Source organism: Hyla sarda, chromosome 8, assembly GCF_029499605.1.
Source record: "Hyla sarda isolate aHylSar1 chromosome 8, aHylSar1.hap1, whole genome shotgun sequence".
Taxonomy (NCBI): Eukaryota; Metazoa; Chordata; class Amphibia; order Anura; family Hylidae; genus Hyla; species Hyla sarda.
Genome location: NC_079196.1, coordinates 143,663,865 through 143,691,452, shown reverse-complemented (window position 1 = coordinate 143,691,452; position 27,588 = coordinate 143,663,865). Strand labels below are relative to the sequence as shown.

The following is a 27,588-nucleotide window of genomic DNA, read 5'->3' as shown; positions in this document are numbered from 1 at the left end:
GTGCCAAAATGTTAAACAGATTTGTAAATTTCTTCTTTTTAAAAATCTTAATCCTTTCAGTACCTATCAGCTGCTGCATACTACAGAAAAAGTTGTGTAGTTCTTTCCAGTCTGACCACAGTGCTCAGTGCTGCCACCTCTGTCCATGTCAGAAACTGTCCAGAGCAGGAGAGGTTTGCTATGGAAATTTGTTCATTCTCAGGACAGTTCCTAACACTGACAGAGGTGTCAGCAGAGAGCACTGTCGTCAGACTGAAAAGAACTACACAACTTTCTCTGGAGCATCCAGCAGCTGATGAGTACTGGAAGGCCTGAGATTTTCAAATAAAAGTAATTTACGAATCTGTATAACTTTCTTGCACCAGTTTATTAAAAAATAAATAAAAATTCCCCCCAGAGTACCTTTTTAATGTGATGTCACTATGTTTCACATATCTTTCAATATGTTGCTTGTTTAATTATAAGCAGCTGTTGAGAAAGGCTCGGAGGAGCCACAATGCTGCTTGCAAGCTTTCCAAATAGATTGTGCAAGCTAATTGTGAGTGTTGGACCATTTCTTATTATTGATTGTACTTTGGTCCATTGCACCACCCTTATCAGGAGTGGTAGAGTGCTCATCAAGCCTTGTACTTCTATACATGTTAAAGTAAACTAGATCAGACGACCATCTAATGTATAATAGAGCCTTCTGACAGAATTGTCAGGCATGTTGGATTTCAGCATAACTGATCCTTTGCTCTCGGGGGGGATAGGTCACCACCAAAGGTGATGAGAGAGGTGGCTTTCCTCTCTTTTCAGAACACATGCACGCTTGACCAAGCCAACCAGACATCAGGACATCTAGTTGTTATCTGAATGTACAAATAGTTATGTAAAATGTATGCTAGACGATATTGAAACAGCTTATGTGCCATGTATATTGTTATCTACATTATCAATGAAATTCTGGCTGCTGCAGCTGGGGAGAGCCTAGAGGCCTTCTGCATACTGTTATTCATTGAACTCAATAATAAAACAAGATGTCGTAGGCTCCTGAACTTACAACTATGGAAGTAAATGAAGGCACCCGCCATCTCGGCCTGGTACCAAGCTCTCTTCGTGCACAGAGCGATCTCTACTTCATGCAAGGAGACTGTTGACCCCACACGAAGCAGTGATCGATAAGTGCCCTCCATGTATATCTATGGGAGAGTAGGAGATACATGATTGTTGTATCTTCAGCTTTCCCACAGAGATGCATGGAGGGGGCATGTCGGCCTCCAATTTGTTCGAGGGTCGATACAGCTCCTTGCATTGGAGAGCCGGGGCGCCATGCAGGAGATTGTAGAACCAGTCGTAGAACCCTCCCCAATCAGATACTTATCCCCTATTCTTTGGATACAGGATAAGTTGTCTTGCAATGCAGTATCCCTTTAAGGTCAAAGCCTATTTTCAGGGTTTTTGTTTCTTTGTTCCTCAACAGCCATAACTCCTTCATTTTTCCATCTATAGAGCCATAAAATGGCTTATTTTAAACAAAACAATTTGTGCTTTGATACCGTTCACGTTCACAGCAGACTGAAGGAGCAGATGGCAGCCACAACAATGTATCGACTCCCCATAATCATTTCACAGGGTGTCTATTTGACCCCTGCACCACCAATGATGTTCCCCGTGTACTGTTTAAATGTTGCTGTCAACTTTACCCTACATTAAAGATCTCTCACCCAGCCAACCAGCACCCAGCTCTGTCCTCAAACAGTACAGTTCTTTTGCTCCTAGAGGAGTTCATGGTTTGCTGATATAATCCTTTGCCATGTTTCCAGGGCTTTTATGGGCCGAGCATTAACTAAAAGACACAAGAGAGCCAGCTTTCCTCTTTAAGGAAGAGAGCTAATTTGTATGCCTGCTGATTAAAGGGGTTGTCTGGCCAGATCTTCAATTTTCAGCAGAGCTATCTGGCTTGTAGCTGTGACATTATGTCACACTCTCTAATAGCAGTCCTTTAGATACCCTGTTCTGCCAGAAACTACTGTGACGGAGAAAGGCTTCCTGATGCCTTACAATATAATGAGCAGTAACGTGAGTTCCCCTCTTTGAATCACTGGTCTTGTCCAGAGCAGATAGCACATACTTTTTTTTACTAATCACCAGTTGTGGCTGATAGAAAAAGATATTTGTAGTTTATTTTGCAATATTCAATAAGATGACAAAAGAGAAATACAAACTGACTTAATCTAAGAAAGATTTACATTTGGGAACATACATACCTTCTGACCTTTCCTTATAGAGAGCTGAACATCATTTGTCCAGAAGCACTGTGATACACACAATACGGTTTGTCCAGGCCATTCCCTTACCCAGTCAATACGCTTTGTTTTAGGATAGGCTTCAATTGCTTGACCAATCACCTTAAATAGATACATGTAGACATGAATTTTTCATACATTACTTATCATTATCACCTACATAAAAAATTCATTATAAACAATGCTGAATGCCGTAAAATACAAAGGAGTATTCCAAATACAGGCAAGTATGATTTATCCACAGAATAAATGGAGTGTGTCCCTCCAGTTTGCTCTGTAAAAACCATGCTTACTGATTGCTTACTGATCCTGAGTTATACTCTGTATTTTAATCCAAAGCCGTGTCTACAGTTCTGGATGTAAATGAAAAATTATTTAAAAAAAATAAAAAATCTGTTCCAGAATACAGTGGATATCTATATCAGATTATTGTAAAGTGTCTGACGTTGCACAAACAGGAAATTGTTAGTACTGAAGCCAAAACTATGGTGACTACAACTCTGGGTTAAAATATAGACCAGGCATAGGCAACCTTCGGCACTGCAGATGTTTTGGACTATATCTCCCACGATGCTCTTACACCAAAAGCTTAATGGGAGATTTAGTCCAAAACATCTGCAGTGCCGAAGGTTGTCTATGCCTGATATAGACTGTAATTGTACACTCTTGTACACTTTTAATACATTCCCACAATGGTTCTGTAAACCCTAGCTGCAATAATGTGGTCAAATAGATGGTCAAAAGGAGCTTCAAAACTAACAGATGATCAGGTGCTGTAAATGTGTTGTATAGCAGGAATGACTCAAAGATGTCCCTGTGGAAAATTCCCATACCTGAAAAGAACTGAATAAAAGTCTTGGCATGGTAGAAAAAACATCAACAACAACCAACTATAACCACAAATGACATAAACTAGCAGTAATTTTATGTAATAGATTTATAAACATAAACATGTTTTTGTGGCTGGCTATAGTGATGATGCCATGCAGACCACTAAAAGAGGCCAGACATATATGAAGGAAACATACCTTGTGAACAGATTGAATCATTGCGGCCTCAAGCTCTACTAGCCACTTTTCAACTTGACCTCTGGCTTTTGATGTGGAAATTGTATTGACCAGCTGCACTACCTCTCCTTCACTGCTGTTCATATGTGTGATGTCCAAGACATCGGTAAATTCTACTTTTGCTATTCCTTCGAAACATTTCTTTAGGTGGGGTTGAACCCTGAAACATTGTAAAAAGACATAAATATGCATAATAAAATGATATACACATGTTAAAATAACATCTATCTATCTACACATCGTGTTTTTCCATTAATAATCATTCAATAAATAAACACACATTAAAAGAAAAGACCAAACACATTATTAAATGGCTATAATTTATTATTATTATTCTATTCTAGACAAAACAACACTGGTATGGTGATTGATTTTATGCAACTATACTTACATAGTTTGCTTTAAAGGGGTAGGGTCATTATAAACAATGCCCTTAAAGGGGTACTCTGCTGTTAGACATCTTATCCCGGGGGTCCTGCTGCTGGGGCCCGCAGCACCCGGTGTTCTAAACAAACGCCGGGTTTCTGCGGTAGTAGTAGTGATGTCACGGCCACACCCCCTCCATTCATGTCTATGGGAGGGGGCATGACAGCCGACACGCCTCCTTCCATAGACATGAATGGAGGGGATGTGGTGTGAAGTCACAGGGGCGTGGCTGTAACGTCACCGTTGCCCACTCCAATCGTTCTGAACAAAATGTTCCGAGCGCTGGGGCACAGGAGTACCCCTTGGCCTCTTTCACACTATGAAATAGTTCCGATTAGGAACTTCCGTCACAAGTTCCGTCACTATATTGGGGAAAACCTGCCATTACAAAACCCCTGACGGACGTGACTAAATAGCATTGCAGCCTATGGGGTATTGTAGCTGCCCGTTTGCACCCGTATATGCCCGTAATTCATTACGGACGTGATACAGTGACGGGACATCGTGGCGGAAAAATTACTGCAATGATGTTCAAAATTTTAGTGGATGGATTTATTAAACCTTACCTGGTTGGATCCTTTGTTTCTGATAAAATTTCAAGGAGCTCATCATTAGACAAAAAGAAAAATCGAGGAAAATATAACCGTTTCTTTTCCAGGTAGTCATTAAGCCCCTTTAATATAAGCTCCAAAAACTCATTTGACTTTTTGAATTTTTCAAGCATTTTTTCAATTATAACCACGGAAAGGACATGCTTGTCCTGGTGAACAAGAAAAAAAATGATATATTATTACATTTTTCTCTGTTGTTTACCGTAGCTGCATAGAATATAGATGGCTAACAGTATATCACACATGACAAATAAAATTATATTAGATTAAATAGGCAATGATCACCTTATTTTACTCATTATTAGGATTTGGATTTTGAAAATCAACATTTTCTAGCATGACCAGTGGGATTTACCGTTAGATCTGGACTCATTGCTGGCCACGTCCAAACTCTCCAGCGCTTTGTTGCCATCCATTTCTGGGTGCTTTTTGACGTATGTTTGGGGTCATTGTCCTGCTGGAAGACCCAAGATCTCGGACACAAACACAGATTTCTGACACTGGGCTGTACAGTGCGACCCAAAATTTGTTGGAAAACTTCAGACTTCATGATACCTTGCACACATTTAAGGCACCCAGTGCCAGAAGCACCAAAACAAAAAAATCATTGAACCTCCACCATATTTCACTGTAGGTACTGTGTTCTTTTCTTTGTAGGCCTCATTCCATTTTTGGTAAACAGTAAAATGACGTGCTTTACCAAAAAAGCTCTATCTTGGTCTCATCTGTCCACAAGACATTTTCCCAGCAGGATTTTGGCTTATTCAAGTTCATTTTGGCAAAATGTAGTCTTGTTTTTTTATGTCTCTGTGCCAGCAGTGGGGTCCTCCTGGGTCTCCTGCCATAGCATTTCATTTCATTTAAAGGGGTACTTCAGTGGAAAACTTTTTTTAAACGAACTGGTGCCAGAAAGTTAACAGATTTGTAAATTACTTTTATTAAAAAATATTTGTCTTACAGTACTTATTAACATGCTACAGAGGAATTTATTTTCCTTTTTAAATTTCTTTTTTGTCTTGTCCACAGTGCTCTCTGCTGACACCTCTGTCCATGTCAGGAACTGCCCAGAGCAGCATAAGTTTGCAATGGGTATTTTCTCCTGCTCTGGACAGTTCCTGATACAGAGAGCACTGTGGACAAGACAAAAAATAAATTCAAAAAGCAAAGAATTTCCTCTGTAGCATACAGCTGCTAATAAGTACTGGAAGGACAAATATTTTTTTATAGAAGTAATTTACAAATCTGTTTAACTTTCTGGCACCAGTTCATTTAAAAAAAAAAAGTTTTCAACGGGGTACCCCTTTAAATGTCGACGGATAGTTCACGCTGACAATGATGCTCCCTGAGCCTGCAGGACAGCTTGAATATCTTTGGAACTTGTTTGGGGCTGCTTATTAACCATCCGGACTATCCTGCGTTGACATCGTTCATCAATTTTTCTCTTCCGTCCACGCCCAGGGAGATTAGCAACAGTGCCATTGGTTGCAAACTTCTGGATAATGTTGCGCACTGTGACAAAGGCAAATCTAGATCTCTGGAGATGGACTTGTAACCTTGAGATTGTTGATATTTTTCCACAATTTTGGTTCTCAAGTCCTCAGACAGTTATATTCTCCTCTTTCTGTTGTCCGTGCTTAGTATGGCACACAGACACACAATGCAAAGACTAAGTGAACTTCTTTTTATTTGCTTTCAGGTGTGATTTTTATATTGCCCACAATAAAGGGGCATATCATGCTTGAAACAATCTTATTTTTCCACAATTTTGAAAGGGTGCCAATAATTTTGTCCAGCCCATTTTTGGAGTTTGATGTGACATTATGTCCAATTTGCTTTTTTTCCTCCCTTTATAGGTTTAGTTCCAATACACACAAAGGGAATAAATATGTGTATAGCAAAACATGTGTAACTGCAATCCTTTTCTGTCTCAGGGGTGCCAACATTTACGGCCATGACTGTATAAATATATATATATATATATATATATATATATATATATATATATATATATACAGTATATATATATATATATATATATATATACACACACACACAGTATATATATATATATATATATATATATATATATATATATACACACACACCATGTAGCAGTGCTTCCCAAAAAGGTGCCTTCAGCTGTTTAAAAACTTTAAAAACTTTAACTCCACGCATGCACAGATGGACTTTGACTTTTGGGAATGCTGGGAGTTGTAGTTTTGCAACAGACGGAGGCAGCCATTTTGTGAATCATTGCTATATAGTAATGCAGATGAAAGCAGGATTGGAATGATTTCTTCGAAACATTCCAAGCGTTGGGACTGGCCAAAGGACTGGGGCAAAAAACGGCAGTTATGAGGAAGTGAGCACAGAGCAGCAGCAAAGAATGCTGGGACCTGTAGTTTAAAGACAGCGTGCGGGGAAGGGGGGACTCATCGGATCACCAGTGGCCTAATCGCGGGGGTCTGATGGGTCAAAATGGCTGCTGAAGGTCCCCTTACCTGCCCCTGGGTGGTTCCAGCTATCTTGTCCTCTGGTCTGCCCTCTAGCAGACCAGTGACGTAGACTGCCGATATTACTGATCAATGCTATCCCTATTAAAACTAAAGAGCCCTAATACATCCATATATACAGAAAAATGAGTACCGTATATACTCGAGTATAAGCCGACCCGAGTATAAGCCGAGACCCCTAATTTCAACCCAAAATCCCAGGAAAAGTTATTGACTCGAGTATAAGCCTAGGGTGGGAAATACCTCATCCCCCCCTGTCATCATCCAGACCCGTCATTAACATCCTCATCATCCCCTTGTCATCATCCCACACATCCCCCCTTCATCATCCCCTTGTCATCATCCCACACATCCCCTTATCATCCCACACATCCCCCCTTCATCATCCCCTTGTCATCATCCCACACATCCCCTTATCATCCCACACATCCCCCCTTCATCATCCCCTTGTCATCATCCCACACATCCCCTTATCATCCCACACATCCCCCCTTCATCATCCCCTTGTCATCATCCCACACATCCCCTTATCATCCCACACATCCCCCCTTCATCATCCCCTTGTCATCATCCCACACATCCCCTTATCCCACACATCCCCCCTTCATCATCCCCTTGTCATCATCCCACACATCCCCCCTTCATCATCCCCTTGTCATCATCCCACACATCCCCTTATCATCCCACACATCCCCCCTTCATCATCCCCTTGTCATCATCCCACACATCCCCTTATCATCCCACACATCCCCCCTTCATCATCCCCTTGTAATCATCCCACACCCCCCCCCCTTCATCATCCCCACCCCCCTTCATCATCCCCACACCCCCCCCCCCTTCATCATCCTCTTCTCATCATTCGCCCTCAGTGGTCTTCAACCTGCGGACCTCCAGAGGTTTCAAAACTACAACTCCCAGCAAGCCCGGGCAGCCATCGGCTGTCCGGGCTTGCTGGGAGTTGTAGTTTTGAAACCTCCGGAGGTCCGCAGGTTGAAGACCACTGCGGCCTTCAACATGCGGACCTCCAGAGGTTTCAAAACTACAACTCCCAGCAAGCCCGGGCAGCCATCGGCTGTCCGGGCTTGCTGGGAGTTGTAGTTTTGAAACCTCCGGAGGTCCGCAGGTTGAAGACCACTGCGGCCTTCAACATCATCCAGCCCCCTCTCACCCCCTTTAGTTCTGAGTACTCACCTCCGCTCGGCGCTGGTCCGGTCCTGCAGGGCTGTCCGGTAAGGAGGTGGTCCGGTGAGGAGGTGGTCCGGGCTGCTATCTTCACCGGGGGCGCCTCTTCTCCGCGCTTCCGGCCCGGAATAGAGCCGTTGCCTAGACAACGACGCATCTGCGTCGTTGTCAAGGCAACGTGACTATTCTGAGGCCGGGCCCGAAGCGCTTAGAAGAGGCCTCCCCGGTGAAGATAGCAGCCCGGACCACCTCCTCACCGGACCACCTCCTTACCGGACAGCCCTGCAGGACCGGACCAGCGCCGAGCGGAGGTGAGTACTCAGAACTAAAGGGGGTGAGAGGGGGCTGGATGATGTTGAAGGCCGCAGTGGTCTTCAACCTGCGGACCTCCGGAGGTTTCAAAACTACAACTCCCAGCAAGCCCGGACAGCCGATGGCTGCCCTGGCTTGCTGGGAGTTGTAGTTTTGAAACCTCTGGAAGTCCGCAGGTTGAAGACCACTGCGGGTGGGGGAGTTCACTCGAGTATAAGCCGAGGGGGGTGTTTTCAGCACGAAAAATCGTGCTGAAAAACTCGGCTTATACTCGAGTATATACGGTAAGTTGAAGGGGTCAGAATAGGGAGATTTAAAAAATACAAATTTTGTTTAAAAGTTTTTTTTATTTAACCCCTTATTTTTGGCTTTTCTTTTCTTTCCTCCTTCTAAAATCTATAACTCTTTCATATTTACATCCACAGACCCATATGAAGGCTTGTTTTTTGCGCGAACAATTGTACTTTGTAATAACATCCCTCATTTTACCATAAAATGTACGGCGAACCCAAAAAATTATAATTTGTGTGAGGAAATTTAAATGAAATCAATACGATTAAAATGATACCCATGGTTAAATACGTTTCTATTAGGGGCGTGGGCTGGCGGTTGAGATGAGCGGTCGCACACTGTAGGTGCTCCCGCTTAGAGCCTGCATTTTACCTATCCTGTACTGAATCCTGGAGCCTCTGACTCCGCTGACCCGACTCAGGACCAGAACGATGGCACCTAAACTGGATCCTACGAAACAGAAGGATAGATCTGCGGTGGAGAAGCTGCGAGACTATGCCCGCGCCGTGAAACAAGATGGCGCAGGGGGGGCTGGGCCGCAAGGTCGAGCGGAGGAAGCGGAGGAGCGAGAGGCCTTGTCACCCGATGATGACTCTGCCGGCCCTGAGCTGACCCTTCGGGAGGTGAGCGACACCCTTTTAATGGCTATTCAGACGTGCCGGACCTCCCTTACGGGCAAGATGGAGGAGGTCAGGGTGGATGTTGGCCTTCTCCGGCAAGATCTGCAGAGTCACCGGGAACGGGTTGGGGAGACGGAGACTCGCATCTCCACTCTAGAGGACACGGTACAGCCCTTACCTTCCTCCTTACCAGCGGTGCAGGAGCAGCTGGAGTCGGCCCGCCAGAAGAATGACGACCTCGAGAACCGGCTGCGCCAGAACAACATACGGGTGATAGGTCTCCCGGAACGCGCAGAGGGCCAGAATCCCGGGGCCTTTGTGGAAAAATGGATTCGGGAGCTCATGCCAGATGCTCCTTTCTCTGCTGCTTATGCTGTAGAGAGGGCACACCGAGTGCCGGCGAAACCACCTGTACCGGGGGCCCCTCCTCGCCCGCTGCTAGCAACATTCCTCAATTGCAATGACCGGGACCTGATACTCCGTTCTGCCCGCCGGCTGCCGGAAATCACGGTCCAGAATGCCAAGGTGTCCATCTTCCCGGACTTCTCCTCCGATCTCCAGCGCAAGAGGGCCTCCTTCACTTCTGTTAAGGCGCGGTTGCGTGAACGGGGGGGTGCCGTACTCCATGGCCTACCCTGCCCGACTCCGGGTGGTGGATGGAGACCGGGCGATTTTCTTTGCCACCCCGCAGGACGCAGATGAATGGCTGAGTAGGCGGAGGTGAACCTGCTGCCCCTGGCGGGACCTTGCTGCCTGACCGGACTGATGTGGGTGACAGCCATGGAGTCCCAGCATGTGTCCCTTTTCAACATCTCCTGTCTACCCTGGTTCCCTGCAGTGTTTGAGGTACTGTGTATTTCCCTGCTATCCCACCTATTTGGCACCTTTTTTCCACCCTCTCCCCCCCAGTCCAGACTGCCCTGTGTTTTTTTTCCCCCCACCGATCACTGTTACCCCTGGGACGTTTTAAGCTTGCCCACGTGGGACTGGGCCGGACTTCTGTGGGGAGCATACCCCTCTGTCTTTCCTCCGGTCGGCTGGACCCCCATACCCGGACTGCTCCCCCCCCCCCCCCGGACTTTCAGTGCTTGTTCTCCTGGGACTGCAGTTGGACTCTCACATGGACATTGCATGGCCCTGATGGAACTTTCAAGACTTTCTTCCAGTTCCCCCCACAAATTGGATCCCCCTGCCTGGACATTCCAAATGCTGAATTCCCCCCCTCCCTATGCCCCTGCTTGACCTCTGAAGCGAGGTCACTTCCATGTGCCCTTTATGGGTTGAATAGAGTGTGGGTTATGATGACTGCTCTCCTGCTGGGTGGGTGGCGGGAGACTGGTGTCAATGGTGGTCACTTTGCACTGTTTTTTATGCTTTCTACTCCTCCAATTCTCGCTCTGTCTCCCCCTCCTGAGTATCATACCTTAAGCCTCCTCCTTTTTTCCCCTTGTTTCATTGGTGGTCATTTTCTCCCCCCCCCCCCCCCCCCCCTCTCTTCTTTATTTGTTTTCCTGTTTTTCCCTCCTATTTCTATCTGTTGTCCTCCTTGACCCCTTCTGCAGTTTATATAATCCAGAGGCTCTCATCTATCCCATGTTTGAGCAGGCTCCCCCCACTAGATGGAGCTGTTGGTCTCTCACTGCTTTTCCTGCAGTGGTTAGGTTTGCTTTTCTTGTTTTCTTCTATGTTTGTTCCCCATGTTTAGGGGAGGTTTCTCTTGTCAGAATGTGCATTCCCACTTCTATCTCTCACCACCTTGGTGTCCTTTCTATTTTCATGGACCCGTGTGTGTTTGTAACAATCTGTTGGTGTGGATGGCTGATGTTTGTGTTGTCTTTATGTGTCTCTTGCTGTGTTCTTTGTGTACACTCTCTTTTACCATGGCAGACCTTAGAGTAATGTCGTGGAATATACGGGGGGCCCGGGCCCCTCGTAAACGTACAATGGTCTTTGCACATATTAGGAAGTTCCGCCCTCATGTGATAGCATTACAAGAGACACATCTCACCCCGGACAGGGCCCACCAGTTTACCAAACCTTGGGTACAATGGTCTCACCACTCCTTCCATACATCTTTTTCTAGGGGCGTTTCACTTTTGGTTGCTAGGTCAGTGAGATGGGATCCTGTAGCTGTGCGTAGAGACTCACAAGGTCGTTATATTTTTGTCTATGCCTACATTAACAATGTGCCTCATGTGCTGCTATGTATTTATAATCCCCCGCCGGCCTCCATGGAGGTATTGCATAGTGCTGTGACTTTTGCCGCTGGCTACCCTTCCGCACGTGTGCTGTGTATGGGAGATTTTAATATGGTGCCTGACTTGGTCATGGATCGCCACAGTACCAAAGGGGTTCCTTTGGGAACTGGGACCACTCCTCTCTCTTTGTTGGTAGATGAAATTGGCTGGGTGGACATCTTTCGGGATCGCCATCCTCATAATAGACAATTCTCCTGCCACACTCTGGGTCGCAATGCGCTGTCCAGAATCGACCTCGCTTATGGTAATCCGCTTCTCATGTCTCAGGTCTCGGCGGTTTCGTATGAACCGCGTGCTGTCTCTGACCATTCTCCATTATTGCTGGACATTCGCGTGGCCGGTTCTGGTACACCGCATAGATGAAGAATACACCCTTTCTGGCTGGATCAGATTGGCCCCAACGACCGTATCCTGGACCAGCTTCAGGTGTTCTTTCAAGCCAATGTTCCTGGAGGTTCTCCTGTGCTGGTGTAGGAGACTCTAAAGGCATACCTGCGGGGCTGCCTGCGATCTACGATCTCTTTTATTAAGAAATCTGCATCTCGGCGGGAGGAGGAACTGGCCAGTTCCCGCACCGCTCTGGAGGCCATATATGTGGCGGACCCTTCAGAGTCTAATAAGGCGGCTTGGCTGCGGGAGGGCAGACAATATATGCTACATCTTCACGAAAAGGCCAATAGGAAATTATTTTTTACCAAGCAATTCTATTTCGAACATGGTAATCAATCCAGTAAACTGTTAGTTCACATAGTACGGCAATCTACTACAGCTGCTCAGGTTCTTAAACTTAAAGCCCCAGATGGGTCTATGCTGCTGGGGGTGGAGGAGATGGCACAAAGTTTTTCTGCTTTTTATACTAACCTCTATTCTTCGCAGGTTCAATATGATGATGCGGAGCTTGCTTCTTACCTGGACGGCATAGATTTCCCTGTTTTATCTGATAATGATAGAGACATGTTGGATGCCCCTCTTACGCTCTTGGAAGTGCAGGAAGCAGTAGCTGACATGACTAGGGGTAAGTCTCCGGGCCCGGATGGCCTCCCCTTGGAGGTTTATCTTCGGTACTCGGAGATTCTCCTTCCTCCCCTGCTGGATATGTTTGAAAAGGCATTTATAGACGATATTCTACCTGACTCTATGTACGAGGCGACCATAGTTGTCCTCTTGAAACCTGACAAAGATCCCTTAGAATGTGGCTCCTATCGGACGATTTCTTTATTAAATCTGGATTATAAAATTCTCACAAAAGTTTTAGCTAAGCGGTTGAATCAGGTAGTACTGTCCATTGTACACTCAGATCAGACAGGATTCATGCCGGGCAAGTCCACATTGGACAATATCCGTAGGCTTCAAACTGCCGTCCAGGTGGGAGGGGCTCTGGGTGGTGATTGGGCCTTGGCGTCTTTAGATGCTGCCAAGGCTTTTGACTCGGTGGAGTGGGGGTACCTGCAGGCAGTGCTCTCTAGGTTCGGTTTTGGTTCTGCTTTCCGGAAGTGGGTCTCCCTCCTCTACCGGTGTCCGCGGGCCCAGGTCCTGGTTAATGGTACTTGCTCACGCCCGTTTCCCTTGGGCAGGGGTACGCGTCAGGGGTGCCCTCTGTCCCCGCTCCTGTTTGCGGTGGCGGTGGAGCCCCTTGCACTGCGTATCCGCCAGGACCCTGGTTTCCGTGGTATGCCGGTGGGAGATAGGGAAGAACGCATTGGTCTGTACGCGGATGATACAGTGCTCTTTCTCTCAGACCCGTTGCCGTATGCTATGGCCTTACTAGATAGGTTCGGATTCTATTCTGGGCTGTTTATTAACTGGTCTAAATCCGTTATTATGCCCCTCTTGCGTAAAACTTGGCCCCCCATTATGTGTGGCCTTCCAGTGGTCACGGAGTTTAAGTACCTGGGGATCTTTATCCATAGGGACCCAGTTGGTGACCTATCGTCATATGTCATATGATCCCATATGTCAAATCCAAATTTCGAGTTTGGGCTACGCTACCGCTATCTGTTACTGGGCGTGTTAATCTTATTAAACTCATTATCCTTCCTAAATGCCTATATATGTTGGAACACGCTTCTGGGCCTGTCCCTAAATGTTTCTTTGACTCCCTTCACTCTCTTCTGTCCCCATTTATTTGGGGCCCGAATAGACGCAAAATTCGACTTTCTACTTTGCAACGCCCTAAATTAGCGGCAGGTATGTCATTACCCGACTTCTACCTTTACTATTTGGCGGGCCAGCTACGATATCTCAGGCAATGGGTGGGAGAGGATGTTGGAACAGGTCCGGAGCGATCCTTAACTAGCTTTGTCCCGTTCTTGACCCCGAGACTTCTACTGGAGAGTCCCACCCTTGGCGGGCGGGCTTACCTACCCCTTCATAAACTGGCGATCAAGGTGTGGCGTGCTGCTAAGGTGCTCTATGGTTATACTGGTGTGCCATTGGATCTCCCGATGTGGGACAACCCCTTCCTCCCACACATTACTGTCTCTCTGGACCCACCCTTTTGGAGGGGACTCGGGATTCTTACTTTAGACCATGTGTACCGTGACAATGTACTGTGTTCCTTTGATCAGTTACAATCCACCTATGCTTTGCCCAGGCACTGTTTTTTTAGGTATTTACAGTTGCGCCATGCGCTTAATGCTCAGTTCCCTGTAGGTAGAGCCCCTATCTCAGCCTTCCCTCTAATAGGTGTGCTGCGTTCTCAGGGTCCTAGGGGGCTGGTGTCCATTCTGTATACACACCTCATTCAGGCCAAGGTTTCCGGTTCCCAGCTGCCGGCGGTCCGGCATTGGGAGTCTCACATCCCCAATTTGTCTACAGAGATCTGGGAGGAAATATTTTCTTCACATATGCTGGTGTCCCCAGCGGCTAATACTAAATTGATTCAATTGAATATCATTCATTACAGCTATGTTACCCCTCCCAGACTGTTTAGAATGGGTCGTTCCGACTCTGATGCCTGTCATCGCTGTGGTGTTGCCGGAGCGGACTTTTGGCATCTTATTTGGGCTTGCCCCAATATTGAGGCATTTTGGGGGGAGGTTATTCGATTCCCCAACACGCTTGCCCAGCCTCCCTTATCTGCTGACCCCTTAATCTGTCTATTTGGTGTTTTAGATGAGGAGAGGTGGACTCATAATGTCCGCGTCTTCTTGAGGGAAACATTATTCATGGCCAGGAAGGCTATTGCACTTAAGTGGATGGACCCCAGCCCTCCTACTTTATCTCAATGGAGGGCTTTGGTGAATGCAGTGATACCCTTCTCCCATTTGGTATATAAACATAGGAAATGTCCCGGTAAATTTCTTTCAGTGTGGGGTGAGTGGTGCTCCTCTCCGTCCACGCAATGCTCATACTCTATGTCTCCCCGTGGGCCTCCATCTCCGATTCCTGGAGACCGTGTGTGATTGCATGGTGCGCTTGTCGTCTTCTCTCTTTTATGTGACATGTTAGCTGGTCCTCTCTGTTCTCTTTTCTTGCACGGGTCTGCTTTTTTTCCCTTTCTCTTCCTTCCCACCTTCCCCCTTCTCTTTCTCCATTTCTTACCTTTTTCTCTTAACTATGATGGTACACAACTTTGCCCAGGGTATGCTCCGTGGGGGTGCTCCAATTACTAGTTTCTAGAGTATCCCGGGTTCTCCCGGTTTGCGGTTGCCTGTTTAGTGTTCTTTATTTTGCACTCTAAGATAAGTAACCCTGTCGTTTACATTCTGTCAGACTGTACTTTGCTCAGGCGCCCTTGAATCAATGTAACGTGTACTACCATGTTGACACTTTATTGGGCCTGCGAGCCGATTGTTCCTTACTTTTCAATAAAACGTGTTTAAAAAAAAAAAAACGTTTCTATTATTGTACTGCTTTTAACCCCTTAACGACGCTGGACGTAAATGTACGTCCTGGTGAGCTGGTACTTAGCGCACCAGGACGTACATTTATGTCCTATACATAACAGCGAGCATCGGAGTGATGCTCGGGTCATGCGCGGCAGGTACCGGCTGCTGATAGCAGCCAGGGATCCGCCGATAACAGCGGACGTCCGCGATTGCGCGAATGTCCGCCATTAACTCCTCAGATGCCGTGATCAATACAGATCCGATCATCCTGCATGGCAAACGATCACCTGCCTCCGCTGCCTTCCACGGGTCTTCTGCTCTGGTCTGCGATCAAGCAGACCAGAGCAGAAGATGACCGATAATACTGATCAGTGCTATGTCCTATGCATAGCACTGAACAGTATTAGCAATCGAATGATAGCTATAAATAGTCCCCCTATGGGGTTGAAAAAACCCCTCCCCAATAAAACATAATTGTCCCATTTTCCCTATTTCACCCCCCAAAAAGTGTAAAAAAAAATATTTTATTTACATATTTGGTATCGCCGCGTGCGTAAATATCCCAACTATTAAAAATGTTAACGATACCGTACGGTGAATGTCGTGAACGTAACAAAAAAAAAAGTCCAAAATAGCTGCTTTTTTATAACATTTTATTCCAAAAAAATGTTATAGAAAAATGTATTAAAAGTTTTATATAAGCAAATATCTCCGCTTATACGGAAAAATGAAAAAGTTATAGGTCTTCAAAATAGGGGGATTTTAAACGTTCTAATTTGGTTAAACAGTTTGCGATTTTTTTTTAAGTGCAACAGTAATAGAAAAGTATATTTTCATGGATATCATTTTAATCGTATAGACCCAAAGAATAAAGAACACGTAATTTTTACCGTAAATTGTACGGCGTGAAAACAAAACCTTCCAAAATTAGCAAAATTGCGGTTTTCTTTTTAACCCCTTAAGGACCCAGGACGTACTAGAACGTCCTGGCACCCTGGGCTTTAAGGACCCAGGACGTACTAGTACGTCCTGGTGTTTCTCCGGTCTCTGCCGCGCCCCGGGCAGAGATCGGAAGCGGATGCCTGCTGAAATGCTTCAGCAGGCATCCAGGGCAAACGCCGAGGGGGGCCATGTAGGCCCCCCATGTCGGCGATCGCCGCAAATCGCAAGGGAAATCGCCCTTGCGATCTGCGGCGATACCGGGCTGATCGGGTCTCTGGGACCCGACCGCCCGGTAATTTCGCATGATCCCGGCTGTCACAGACAGCCAGGACCATGCTGAAGACTAGGAGCGAGGTGGCAAGCCGGCCACCTCCTCCTATTCACTGCGATCTGTCGGTTAGTTAACCGACCAATCGCAGGAGGGGGGGCGGTTACTTCCTCCCGTCCTGCCCGGCCCCTGGAAGTCCGGAGAGGACGGGAGGAAGACCGGAGGACGAGGCGGGGGGCGGGGGAGTGCTGGGGACCGGCCCCGGTACTTACCTCGTCCCTGAAGACCCGGATCCCGGCGATGAAGACGGCGGCGGCGGCGACAGGTGAGTAGATCTTCAGCCGCGGTCGGGCCCTTTACAGCAATGCACGTCGCCGAAAAGCGACATGCATTGCTGTAATGGGACCCTGTAAACTACAACTCCCAGCATGCCCAGACAGCCCTTGGCGTCTGGGCATGCTGGGAGTTGCAGTTTTGCAACATCTGGAGGTCCACAGTTTGGAGACCACTGTGCCCTCCAGATGTTGCAAAACTACACATCCTCAGCATGCCCTTACTGTCCAGGCATGCTGGGAGTTGTAGTTCTGTAACATCTGGCCCTTTAGATGTTGCAGAACTACAACTCTCAGCATGCCTGGACAGTTTTGGCATACTGGGAGTTGTAGTTTTGCAACATCTGGAGGGCTGCAGCTTGGACACCACTACACAGTGGTCCCCAAACTGTTCTCCTCCAGCTGTTGCGTAACCACTACTCCCAATATGCCCTTCGGCTGCCTGGGCATGCTGGGAGTTGTGGTTTTGCAACAACTGGAGGCACACTGGTTGGGAAACATTGTCTGTTTCCTAACTCAGTGTTTCCCAACCCGTGTGCCTCCAGCTGTTGCAAAACTATAACTGCCAGCATGCACTGATAGACTGTGCATGCTGGGAGTTGTAGTTTTGCACCAGCTGGAGGTCCCCCCCTTGTGAATGTACAGGGTACATTCACATGGGCAGGGGCTTACAGTGAGTATCAGGCTGCAAGTTTGCGATGCAGCAAATTTTGCGCGGCAGCTCAAACTCGTAGCGGGAAACTCGCTGTAATCCCCCGCCCGTGTGACTGTACCCTAAAAACACTACACTAAGCTAACACAAAATAAAATAAAAAGTAAAAAACACTACATATACACATACCCCTACACAGCCCCCCTCCCCTCCCCAATAAAAATGAAAATGTCTGGTACGCCACTGTTTCCAAAATGGAGCCTCCAGCTGTTGCAAAACAACAACTCCCAGTATTGCCGGACAGCCGTTTACTGTCCAGGCATGCTGGGAGTTTTGCAACAGCTGGAGGCACCCTGTTTGGGAATCACTGGCGTAGAATACCCCTATGTCCACCCCAATGCAAATCCCTAATTCAGGCCTCAAATGCACATGGCGCTCTCACTTCGGAGCCCTGTCATATTTCAAGGCAACAGTTTAGGGTCACATATGGGGTATCTCCGTACTCGGGAGAAATTGCCTAACAAATCTTGGGGGGCTTTTTCTCCTTTCACCCCTTATGAAAAGGGGAAGTTGGGGTCTACACCAGCATGTTGGTGTAAAAAAAAAAAAATTTTACACTAACATGCTGGTGTTGCCCCATACTTTTCATTTTGACATGAGGTAAAGGGGAAAAAAGCCCCCCAAAATTTGTAACGCAATTTCTCCCGAGTACGGAGATACCCCATATGTGGGCGCAAAGTGCTCTGGGGGCGCACAACAAGGCCCAGAAGGGAGAGTGCACCATGTACATTTGAGGTGATTTGCACAGGGGTGGCTGATTGTTACAGCGGTTTTGACAAATGCAAAAAAGAAAAAAAAAACACATGTGACCCCATTTCGGAAACTACACCCCTCACGGAATGTAATGAGGGGTGCAGTGAGAATTTACACCCCACAGGTGTCTGACGGATCTTTGGAACAATGGGCTGTGCAAATAAAATATTTTGTACAGCCCACTGTTCCAAAGATCTGACAGACACCAGTGGGGGGTAAATGCTCACTGTACCCCTTGTTACGTTCCTCAAGGGGTCTAGTTTCCAAAATGGTATGCCATGTGGGTATTTTTTTGCTGTCCTGGCACCATAGGGGCTTCCTAAATGCGACATGCCCCCGAGCAAAATTTGCTCTCAAAAAGCCAAACATGACTCCTTCTCTTCTGAGCATTGTAGTTTGCCCGTAGTGCACTTCATGCCAACTTATGGGGTACCTCCATACTCAGAAGAGATGGGGTTACAAATTTTGGGGGGTATTTTCTGCTATTAACCCTTGCAAAAATGTGAAATTTGGGGGGAAACACACATTTTAGTGAAATTTTTTTATTTTTTTTTTACATATGCAAAAGTCGTGAAACACCTGTGGGGTATTAAGGCTCACTTAATTCCTTGTTACGTTCCTCATGGGGTCTAGTTTCCAAAATGGTATGGCATGTGTTTTTTTTTTGCTGTTCTGGCACCATAGGGGCTTCCTAAATGCAACATGCCCCCCAAAAACCATTTCTGAAAAACGTACTCTCCAAAATCCCCTTGTCGCTCCTTCGCTTCTGAGCCCTCTACTGCGCCCGCCGAACACTTTACATAGACATATGAGGTATGTGCTTACTCGAGAGAAATTGGGCTACAAATACAAGTATAAATTTTCTCCTTTTACCCCTTGTAAAAATTCAAAAATTGGTTCTACAAGAAAATGCAAGTGTAAAAAATTAAGATTGTGAATTTTATCCTTCACTTTGCTGCTATTCCTGTGAAACACCTAAAGGGTTAAAACGCTGACTGAATGTCATTTTGAATACTTTGGGGGGTGCGGTTTTTATAATGGGGTCATTTGTGGGGTATTTCTAATATGAAGACCCTTCAAATCCACTTCAAACCTGAACTGGTCCCTGAAAAATAGTGAGTTTGAAAATTTTGTGAAAAATTGGAAAATTGCTGCTGAACTTTGAAGCCCTCTGGTGTCTTCCAAAAGTAAAAACACGTCAATTTTATGATGCAAACATAAAGTAGACATATTGTATATGTGAATAAAATAAAATAAATATTTGGAATATCCATTTCCCTTACAAGCAGAGAGCTTCAAAGTTAGAAAAATGCTAAATTTTCAAATTTTTCATCAAATTTTGGGATTTTTCACCAAGAAAGGATGCAAGTTACCACAAAATTTTACCACTATGTTAAAGTAGAATATGTCACGAAAAAACAATCTCGGAATCAGATTGATAAGTAAAAGCATTCCAGAGTTATTAATGTTTAAAGTGACAGTGGTCAGATGTTCAAAAAATGGCCGGGTCCTAAGGTGTAAAATGGCTGGGTCCTTAAGGGGTTAATTTCCCCACACAAATAGTATTTTTTTGGTTGTGCCATACATTTTATGGTAAAGTGAGTGAATGCATTACAACGGACAACTGGTCGTGCAAAAAAAAAGCCCTCATACTAATCTGTGGATGAAAATATAAAAGAGTTATGATTTTTTGAAGGCGAGGAGGAAAAAACGAAAACGTAGAAATAAAATTGTCCTTAAGGCCCAAATGGAGTCCTTAAGGGGTAAAAAAAATCTCAAACTTTCTTTTTACAAAATAAGTATGTTTAAAATCAACCACCTGTAACTTTTTCATTTTTCCGTATACGGGCATGTATGAGGCTCATTTTGTGCGCCGTGACCTGAACTTTTTTTTAGTAACACTTTTGCGTATTTATGACTTTTTTGACGCTTTTTATAAATTTTTTAGGGAATGAGATGTTAACAAAAAGCAGCAATTTTTGACTTTATTTTTTAACATTTACGCCGTTCACCCTACTGGATCATTAACAATATATTTTAATAGTTTGGATAATTATGCAAGCGGCTATACCAAATCTGTTTATTAGTTTTTTTTTAACTCTTTTTGGGGGTAAAATGGGAAAAGGGGGTGATTTACATATTTCAAATTTTTTAAAACTTTTTTTAAAATCTTCTTTAATAAAAAAAAAAATTATAATTCTACTGGAGTACCCCATTAAGTAGTACAGTAATAATAAAGCACGTAGGGACATGGGCATCATTTAAATTATATTGACCAACAAAAAAAAGAGAATATGTCAGTTTTACCATAAAGTGCAATGTGTAAAAACTAAACTTTGAATGCGTCCCCCGCTGTCACGTTATCTCAGCAGTCTGCTGACAGTGGGTGATGCATACAGCTGTACAGCTGGACCGCACATGTCTTTAGGGGGCTGGCTTGTCAAGGAAGACAAGAAGATGCCAAGCCTCCTGTGATCAGCTGTTGTCTCGAGCCAAACAGGATCCTGGGCTCGAGGCAACAGTCATAGTCAGACTGGAGGAATGTTGAAGCTGGGAGGACAGTGAAATCACAAAAAAAGGGGTCAAAACACCCCACACATGTAAAGCAAGTTAAGCACTTAAGACATAACTTGACATTACAGGCACAATAGTGAAAAGCTGGGACCCCCCACAATCTCCCTGCAGCACTTGGCGTTCGCTTAGGACGCCGGCTGCAGCACCGGAGGCTTGTGACGCCACGACCACGACCCTCTCGTGACATCACACCCTCCCACTCAATGCAAGTCTATGAGAGGGCGTGACGTCCGCCACATCCCCTCCCATAGACCTCCCATTGAGGGGCATGGCCGTGACATCACAAGCCATCGATGCCGCAGACGGCGTTCTAAATGATTGCAGGGGGGTCCCAGCAGGGACCTCAACAATCAGACATCTTATCCCATAAGACACTGATCTGAAGAAGGAGGAAGGTGTTCCTTCGAAACGCGTCATCCTATTCTGCAGCCATTTTATTATTTTATTGTTTTAACTGCTACCATTACAAATAAAATCCTTTGGTTTACTACACCACGGATCCAAGTTTGGACTTCGTCTCTTCTGGCAACCACATCAAGTGGGATCCTTTTTTCTCCACTCCTTTCCACTATTCTATAAGATGTCTAAGGGCGGGGTACCCCTTTAAAGGAGATATTCTGCGGAACAAACCCCTTTTTGCCACTGACAAATTCCTTGTTTTCTGTTTATTCTTACAGGTGGTGGGAGCGGTCCTGAGATGTTATGCATATGACAACAAACCCTATCTAAAAAAAATACAGGAAAGATGGCATTTTGAGGGAGTGTTTCTTTTCCCACCGAATTATAACCCTCTCACCACTCACCTGTTTATGGGTTTTACATATGTTTTTAGTTTACTAACATAGGTGTGATTATCCTTCCCCCTGTGTGGTCATGTTTCCATCTAATATTCATGTATATACCCCCCCTGAGGATGCTGCTTGTAACTTAGCAGCAGAAACGCGTCTGTGGTATCATATTCTTTGCTATGCTATTGTAATAGTGTATGCTACTGGACATACTAAGAAGGATTCCAGTTTCCTACTTCTCACACATCAGCCTACCCCACCATTTGAACAACAAACAAGCTAGATTAAATGAAAAAGGTCAGTGCTTTCTAATCAGTGTGCCTCCAGCTGTTGCTAATTCCCTGTGGTCGCTCCACCCATTGAAGCAGAACAGGCTCCCTGTCATCACCTGACTATTGATGTCAGGTCTCGGCCGCACTGCATCCTGGGAAATACCAGAGACAGGAGTAATTTCGTATGCTGTTAAAAAATGAACATCCAGAGCAAAGATCACATAAGAATACGAGACCAGCCGTTTAGAGACAGGTACAGACATTATATTATGAACTACATTAACTTTACAGCCCCTGTAGCTTAGTCAAATAAAAAAGAATCTTGGAATACACCTTTAACCACTGGGTTGGAGTGGGCCCTTCCTAAGCCCAGGGTGGCATCCACTAATACATCTGTATATATATTAGAAAATTGGACACACTTAGGGGTATTTATCATTGGTTTTACCCCTGTTTTTTGACGGTTGTTTGTCGCTAATCACGTGCACCAATAGGTTTTTGCGACTTTTGGTGCGACAAACGTTTTCCACCGTATTTAACGTCGAACCTTATTCTTAAGCAGAATAGCTACTTTAGCTCCAATGGATGTGAAATTATTATTTGCGCCTTTTACTCTTTGTCGCAAAATTGTTCACTAATACCGCAAACGAGACGCATCTCAACGCCATGATAAAATACACCTTGGAAATATTCTAAATCTATGCCATTACAACCGGACCCCTATTCTTCTTCTTAAAAAGCCTGTTATATCTACACATTTCAAGCTTAGTATTGTAATTGACCGTAACATTAGTTTAGGCAAATTCGGGGATTTTCTATGAAAGATTGCGATCCTGAAATATGAAAGGGTTGGAAATGTCCCCCAATTAAGCCCTATAGTTGATCAATAACTAAACTAATTGCTCCAAACGATGCTTAAAACATTACTGCAGAAAAACACAAGGATATCTTACCACAAAGAAATCTGAAAAGACGACTGGCAAGCCTGCTAGCAGCGCGGGAGAAATGGCGGCCGTTTCTGACTGGAAGACGCTGTGGTCTGTTAGTTTCGGAATTTGCGCCAAAGTTATTAACGGATGTGCGACAATTGATAAATTTGGCGCACTTCCGTGAAAAACACCGCAGGAAAAACCGAGGTAAAAAATGACTACGCACAGCTAATATTAATAAATACCCCCCACTGTCCATACATCATATTTTGACCACAACTGTCAATATTTTAATTCAGGTGCTGGTATATCACATGCACCAAATTTTTGGTATTATAATTTTAAGGTATATCATTAAAAGTTACATTTTAAAGCACCCTCTTAGGCAGTTTATTGGTGTTTCTAATTTTGCTGGGTACAACACGTGCATTAGAGGAGCAGAGCCGGGGCTGAACTAGGGCCCCATACAGGTCCCATTGGTCGGACTCCCCGCAATCAGACACTTATCCTCTAGGGATACATTTGTTCTGCTGCATATCTCCTTTAAGAGTTAGTTTCAGAATACCCCTTTTTACCACTGACAAATTCCTTATTTATAGAATTAATGATTTTTTACTGTTTTAATTGTATATCGAAAAAACTTTGTATACTGATTTACCATAGGAACCATATTCATTTAAGAACTGTTTTAAAAAGTCACCTTTTGAAAAATAAATATAAAATCCTATGTCATTAACCCACCAAGGATTTTGTTCTATATTTTAGTAAACAGGAAATCCACATTTTTAAGCAGCAATTATTCATAATTACCCTGACAGGTTAGATGCTTGAAAGATCACATTTGCAATCCCTTTCATCCCAAAATACTAAGAGCTAGCCTATATTATCATGAAAATAGAAGATAGAGCAAGTTTATTTATGTTGATCAGTAGGGAAGAAATGTCTATCTTTTTGTTCAGTCATTACATTTTTAAGCTGAAATCACAGCACCATCTTGTGGAGATTTACATTAAGAGATAGTACTACAGGAACATCAGTAGGTACTGGATATAATAGGTGGAAATATAAAGGATGAGTTTGTATTAATAACAAATGGTAGTTGTTGAGCAATATGTGTTGATTATTCATGAATGTAATGTAATATTATGACATCTTGTTCAGAGTGTATTCCTATCTTCTCCACGCACATCTTATTTCCTATAACACCTTTACACAACACAATTAGAACTATAGCCACCTACCAACAATACTAGTTTCATCAGGTCTCTCCATGTCTTATCTACAGTTGAGAACCGCCTTCCTTCTTCCGGCATCTGGGCCATTATATCTGGAGAGCTGAATATGGGCTCTAAGTACAACCAAGTAGCCTGGACTTTTAGCCACTCATCCAGAATCTCTTGGAGAAGCAACAACTTTCCTTCCCAATCTCTGTAAAGAAAGCAAAGGCTAATTTAACTGTCTGAAATAAGATGTTGTTTGAGGGTATTAAAATACATGTGTGTGTATGAGCACACAGGTTTTCTTTAGCACCTTTTAACATCACAGTTATACAAAGCTTATAGCACTTATAAAACTATATGGGGAATCAGTGTACCTCCGGCCCAAACAAAATGTGGCATGCTCCTCCAGACACTTGCAATGGTATTCTCTTCTACAATATCTCATGTTGGAGATGTTGGGGTAGATTGACTATTCCATACACTCCGAAATGATGGTTTAATTTACAACAAGAAACTGGTATATGCCTTTTGCACCACATTTATTCTAAGTTTTAGACACATTTAGGGTAGGGTTAGGCCATATTTTGCTGCAAATTTTCTTCAGCTGATTTTGCTAGCCAATGACTTAAATGGGTAGGAAGAGGTGGTATATAACATAGACAATCAGCAGTAAACAAGAAGCAGAGAGGGGCAGTTATAACAGAAAAGGGAGGAAAGTTTGAAAATGTTATATATTCAGAAAAAAAAATTGTATAACTTTACATGGCCTACAATTTAGAGGGAATTTTAAATGGAACCTGTCATCAGTTAAATGCTGCCTAAACTATAAGCAGCATAAAACAGAATTAAGCTCCCCTATAACAATGATGTATGATAAACTCTGGAAATCACACTCATAACATCAGCCTATTCAGCATATCAGCAATATCAGCATTTATTTTTTAGGGTGGTCCCTGGTGACTTCTCCATGCCCTACCGGTCTGTGATCAATCACGTGATCAATAAGTTTTCTTCAGTGTGTTTTGTATGTGGCTGCTGTACGCTTTTGTACGTAGCACACTGTCTCCCCGCTCTGAGAGCACCCCTGCTCAGACACAGTAAGAGCTTCTGATCCCTGACCCCGCTGGGGGATCGGGGATCAGGAGCTCTGCAATGCGGGAGGTGATTTCATTCATTCCTCGATGTGGGGGATGCGCTGCAGGGGGAGAAGCTGTCAGCTTCTGATCCCCAACCCCGCTCGGGAATCAGAAGCACTGTGCTGCAGGTCACATTTTATTAATTCCCCATGTGGGGATAGCGCTGCGGGTCACAATACATTCAATCCCCGATGTGGGGATAGCAGGGGAAGAAGCTGTCAGCTTCTGCTCAACGGGGATGAGAAGCTCTGCGCTGCGGGAGGTCATTTCATGCATTCCCCGATGTGGGGATAGCGCTGCAGGGATTGAATATATTGTGACCCACAGTGCAGTGCTTCTGATCACCGAGCGGGGTGTAAGGGTTAAGAAACTGACAGCTTCTCCCCCCACAGCGCGATGCCCACATGGGGGAATGAATGAAATCACCTCCCGTAGTGCAGAGCTTCTGATCCATGATCCCCCAGAAAGGGTTGGGGATAAGAACCTGTTACTGTGCCCAAGCAGTGTGCTCTCACAGAGGGAGACAGTGTGTTTCCTCCCGGTATGAGAGCAGCCATGTACAAAATACACTGAAGAAACTGTGTCACAACACAGTGGAGTTGATCACATGATACACCCCCCCCCCCCAAAGAACCAATGGTAGGGGGTGAGTATGTGCGTCTCAGCCAATCAAGGATCCTGAGATAACTCAGCACTTTTCAGTGCTGTAGTTTCATATTCTATCACATAGTTTTCTTCACTACACCGGCCTTGATTGATAGATCTCTCTATATTTGCTTAAAAGGACAGGTCTGTCGACCAAGGCTAGGAAGGCAGAAAAGGAGCTACCCGGGACCACCAAAATGATTCTGAGCCCTGTTCCCAGTCTGTTATGTTTCCATTAAAATGCTGCAGCGTTTCAGAGTGCATCATACATCATTGTTATAACAGTCTGTCCTCGTGTCATGCTGCCTGTGGATCAAACAGATCGAAATTTATGACAGTTTCCCTTTAAGTATAAACAGCCATCTTGCATATATGCTGCCTACGATGTCATTTCCTATAGGAGTTCAGCATTTTTTTTTTAAATGGATTGATTTGAGAAGAAAAAAGTTTTCTAAAATGTTGTGATTGGCAGAAGGATGATATAAAGGAGCAGTAAGTTCACAGTGCTTTCTATGATCTGAAGGTGTCACATACTCCGTAACAACAGTAGTGGTGGACATTGGTTTGTATATATGTGAACTATTTAGTCCAGGGATGCACAACCTTTTCTAGCCCGATACCACACTGTCAAACTGTAACATACCCAAGGGCTATGATAAAACATTAAAGAGTAAAACTATTGGTGACATGTATGGCATATGAACAAGGGGGGGAGATTTATCAAAAGATATATAGAGGAAAAGTTGACCAGTGGCCCATAGCAACCAGATTGCTTCTTTGATTTTTAACGAGGCCCGTGAAAAATTAAAGAAGCGGTCTGATTGGTTGCTATGTGCAACCAGTCAACTTTTCTCTGCACAGGTTTTGATAAATCTCTCCCAATAAGAGCTTTATGGGGAGATTTATCAAAACCTGTCCAGAGGAAAACCTGTCCAGAGCTCGCTTCTTTTTTTTTTTTTAACAAAGCCTCTGCAAAATGAAAGAAGCAATCTGATTGGTTGCTATGGGAAACTGGGCAACATTCCCTTTGCAGAGGTTTTGTTAAATCTCCCCCTATATGTCTGATAAGTGGGGGTTTCACTTAAGAGAAAAGGTCAAAACACGTGTCTCTCTATTTTGTAGTTTTTGAGAGTTGCGAAAACAGCCAAGCATTGCACAACTTTGTCCAGTCCGGAGTGCTCAGTAAAGGGACAGAAAAACTTTTCCTGATATGTAAGGGTCTTCATTGTGGAACCCCACCAGTCATGTGCACATGCCATAAAGGTGTCACATGGGTATAACTTAAAGGAGTACTTAAGCCCCCAAAACATGTCCCCTATTCATAGAATGAATGTCTGATTGCGGGGGATGGGGGTCCGACCTCTGGGATTCCCATGATCTCTAGAACGAAGCCTTGCTCTCTGCACTGAATGGAATGGCAGACCGCACTGCCATACAGTGTATCCTATACATTGTGGCCGCTGTACTTCTAGGTCTAACATTATAGGCATTTTTAGGGTATGTTCACACTGCAGAATTCAGCACAGTGAACTTTAGCATCAGTGTAAATAGGTCTTCCGCGAGACCTGTTCACATTGTAGCATTTCAGAAGTGGACAATTCTGCCGCTGAAATTGTTCC

The 27,588-nt window shown here is 44.6% G+C and overlaps 1 protein-coding gene across 1 annotated transcript in view; it reads right to left on the bottom strand.

Annotated features, from left to right (window-relative positions):
- Positions 1-27,588, bottom strand: part of DNAH7 (dynein axonemal heavy chain 7) — a 531,149-nt gene that overhangs the window by 419,472 nt on the left and 84,089 nt on the right. The window contains exons 18-21 of the mRNA XM_056535765.1: positions 24,210-24,396; positions 4,348-4,541; positions 3,317-3,515; positions 2,250-2,390 (exon numbers count right to left, since the gene is read on the bottom strand). Coding sequence (XP_056391740.1) covers positions 2,250-2,390; positions 3,317-3,515; positions 4,348-4,541; positions 24,210-24,396 — 721 coding nt within the window. The remainder of the gene's footprint in view (positions 1-2,249; positions 2,391-3,316; positions 3,516-4,347; positions 4,542-24,209; positions 24,397-27,588) is intronic.